This window comes from Morone saxatilis, unplaced genomic scaffold, assembly GCF_004916995.1.
Source record: "Morone saxatilis isolate NCDOM2014 unplaced genomic scaffold, NCSU_SB_2.0 Contig11, whole genome shotgun sequence".
NCBI lineage: Eukaryota > Metazoa > Chordata > Actinopteri > Moronidae > Morone > Morone saxatilis.
The window spans coordinates 25,878,895-25,882,727 of NW_023339663.1; the positions used below are offsets into that span (position 1 = coordinate 25,878,895).

The 3,833-nt window shown below is 39.1% G+C and overlaps 1 protein-coding gene across 1 annotated transcript in view; it reads right to left on the reverse strand.

Moving 5' to 3' along the window:
• LOC118343506 (T-cell immunomodulatory protein-like) overlaps window positions 1-3,833 on the reverse strand; it is a 61,309-nt gene that overhangs the window by 25,795 nt on the left and 31,681 nt on the right. Inside the window, exon 8 of the mRNA XM_035682353.1 lies at window positions 2,306-2,390. Within this exon, the coding sequence (XP_035538246.1) occupies window positions 2,306-2,390 (85 nt within the window). The remainder of the gene's footprint in view (window positions 1-2,305; window positions 2,391-3,833) is intronic.

Here is a 3,833-nt window from a genome sequence, read left to right on the forward strand (position 1 = left end):
CACACACACACACACAGAGCATATAGGTCATTTCCCCTCTGGCTCATACATTATTGCCAATTTGGGAAGGGGAAGTTTGTTCACTAAATATTTGATGGACACCCCTAGCTGCAATGAGATTAACAGATTAATCTTGCCAATAAGGATGTGTTTGTCAGTATGAAGCTCAATTTGCACACTTGTGTGTGTCTGTGTGCTCATGTGCCACACGAGCCCAAGAGTTAATTAAAAATTCATCGAACATTACGTAGCTAACGTCAGCGCATAGCTCAAACTGAGTGATAAGGTCACACAGGAAAAATGAAGAAAAGATGGGTCTTTATGTTATAAGAAAAAAAATGTGCAGAAAAAAAGCAATAACCAAACAAAATAACTACAAATCAGAAAAACCTGATTTTATCATATATATTTTTACATAATTAAAGTAATAGCATTTTCATACAGATAAATGTCTGTAGTTCTGTATTGGTGATTGATTTAGTATTCAGTGTCTGGCCTTGTCTGGAAAAATTCTTTGGTTCAGAGGAAATGCAGATGCATTTTCCATTTGGGTTTGATTGTCTAGAATCAATACAGCAGAAGAAATGTGCTGTCACATAAGTAGACACACTGCAGTGTTTCCCCTCCAGACATTAAGCAGTCCTGTGTTGCTTCTCCTGAATTACTGAGAACATAGTTTGAAAATTAGCAGATTTGTTTAGACAATCTAACTTTCCTCTCTAAAAGGACCACAGCTGTAAGAAAAAATATCATATGATACTGAATGTATAACTGAACTCCAAAAAGTACAACACAAAAACACCAGAGATCATTACTTTGCACAAAAAACTGGAGAAAGTGAAATCTTAAAGATTAGATAACACTGTAAAAGCAATAACTAGTAATTGCTGATCTTAATAAAGTTTTCAAATTAAACTCACTCAGAAATGAAGCTTTGTCTGTTGCTATTAACAAAAGCTTGTCTGTCCAGCAAACTTTGCGTCATCATTGCCCTAATAGGTACTTTTAAAGCAGTATAACAAGGAGTTTTGAGTTGCAACTATGGTAAACTTTTTTTCCTTGATGGAAACCCCTTAGATGCCATTGTACGGGGTTTCCCTGCCTGGTCTGCAGGGAGGTGGTCAGATAGAAAGGTATGCCAGCAAGTTGGAGATTGTTGGAATAACTAAATAATAAGATTGTTTGTCGACAACTTAAGTTTGCCTCTGCAGGTAAGTGTTTTGTTGTGTGCTAGATTGTGTGCGTGTACAGTGAGGGTCACCTTACTCTTAGCCGGTACACATAAAAAACACAGCAATGTAAACCTGGCCCTACGCAGTGATCATTATTTATTGGCTGGTAACCCCAATTTGCTTTTTAATTTTACCCGCATTTGCTCCTTGGCGGGTGTTCATTTTGGACCCCGTAGCAAACATTGGATAGATTGTTGTGTCACTTCTGTAATATGAACTTATATACTGTGTACTGGATTTCACATGAACATTTCCATCCAGATATTCCTCATTTTACTCAATTGTTGTACTGTAAATCTAACTGGTATTTACCTTGAGAAACAAGAGCCACCACAACTCTGCCACTTGCTTGGCTGAGGTGGTAGCTCTGACAAGAGCGACCAGGGGCCACTTTGTGGTGCACAGGCTGCAGCCTGGAGATTAGAGAGCCAGCAGAGATTTGCTGCGGATAAATGTAAAGCTGAGCTGAACAATGAATACTACTGGCCAAGATTGTTTAAAGGGATAAGCTGTTGAGAAAAATCTGGCTCGATGTAGGATAGAGTGTGTGTATCACAGTGTGTTGTGTGGGAGTGTGTGTCTACAACTGTGTGTGCACGCGTGAGATTAGCCTGTCTGGTAAGGGGTGAGCATTTGTGGTGTGTGTGTGTGTATAGGGAAAGAAAGTTATGGGATGAGAGAGCTGTAGTGAAAATGCCAAAGCCCAAAAAACCAGACAGTCCTATTTGGAAGTCTTTGAAGCTACACAGCTTCAAATGCAGAGGGAGCTTAAAGGACTTAGGAGAGGAATGGATCTGCCACACACGTACACAGAGATATAAGGGGCAAGACATTTTTTAGTATACTCTGGCCCAGTACAATTCAGACTACATTCAGAGGTTTTCGGAGCATCTTCAGTGCGTTTACACACTGACTTCATGTGTTTTGAGTCTGTCCAATTACAATCCAAATCCCCACAGTAGATGTCAATGCTAGGATTTAAAGGGTTCCTACTGTTACCCTGTCACAATCACACACAAATACACTAGGCTCGTCAAAAATGACAGCAAATGACAAATCTCTGTCATTCTCACCAAAGTCGACAAAGGAAGACTGTCCCACAATGTTCGCTGGTGGCGGATCTCCTGGCATGATTTCAGCTCTGGTGAATTTCCCGTCCTGAGAGAACGAGAGAGAGAAAGAGAAAACAGAAGGAGACAGAGGGATTATGCAGTTTCATAAATGTACAAACATACTGCAACTATTGCATTGTGGGCTGCTGTTTTCTTCAAGAGTCATGAATACTATGGCTTAAATGTAGTGTATAATGTCACAGATCCAGTAGATCTAGTGTGACACATAAAGACAGAGAACAGGTATATAACGGTAATGGTTCAGTACTTTTTCTATACAGGACCACGGTTCAAGAGGCCTCTAATGGACCATAAAAACACAGTCACAAAGGATGGCTTTTGTTGTGTCTGTTTTTGTGCGTAAAGATGAGAAGCACATACATGTGCAAGCACTTCACTGTGCTCTGCATATATACATTCTAGCAGATGCTGGAACCCTACAGCTGCCACATTCACAGATTGAACATTCACAGCAGCAGTCTGTAAGGGCAATTCCAGCTCAAATCAAATCATTATAATAAATGATAACATTTAGTGATTGCATCTCTAAATTCAGTTGAATTAGAAAAACAAATCTGAAAATCTGATGATTTCATTAGTAGCTTTTGTTTTTAAACTTTGAATTTGGTTTTTCACTGCAGAGAACATTTTGGTCATGTAACTCACTAAAAAATGAAAGCATAATGTTCAAAACCAGTTAATCTGGTGCTATTTTACATGCAGTCGTCTCACACTCAGACTGTTTATTGAAGTAAAAGTATCATTAGTGTAATTTATTTACGCCATTTATTTGTTGATTCATTGTTTAATCTATAAAGTCTCAAGTAATAGTGAAAAATGCATGTTCACAGAGCCCAAGGTGACATCTTCCAATGGCTTGTATGTTCAACCAACAGTGAAGCAACAGATCCTCACACGAAATGAATAAAAAGGTAATTGTTTTTGACTTTATTGACTGTTAATTTTCTGTGGATCAATAGCAATTAATCGACTACCTGCTTTAGCATTAATTGATTTTAGGGCTGCAACTAACAATTATTTTCATTATCGATTAATCTGCCAATTATTTTTTCAATTACTCAATTTGTTGTTTGGTCCATAAAACACCAGAAAAATTGTGAAAAAGTTTAGTTGTCTGGAGAACCCTTCATAGCAGAACACTCAGGGACACCCGTGTGCAGTTGCATCATTTGATGGTCGTAGCTCACAGTGAACTGACGTCGTAGTAGTAGGAAGTAGTCAAGGGACTGCTGATTTTCAGGTGGGAAGTAATGCTGCAGGATATCCTGACAAGATACATCATTGGAGGTTTAAGTGACACCTGATATATGGGCTTATATAGAAAACAATACGTGTGAGTGTTTTGACACACATTGAAATGCCACCGGTGTGTGGTGCCCTTTACAGAGGGCAGGGGAGAAAGGAGAGGAGAGGGGGAGATAAGCATATTAGCGGGGGAAAAGAGCATGAGTGTGTGTGCGTGTGTGTG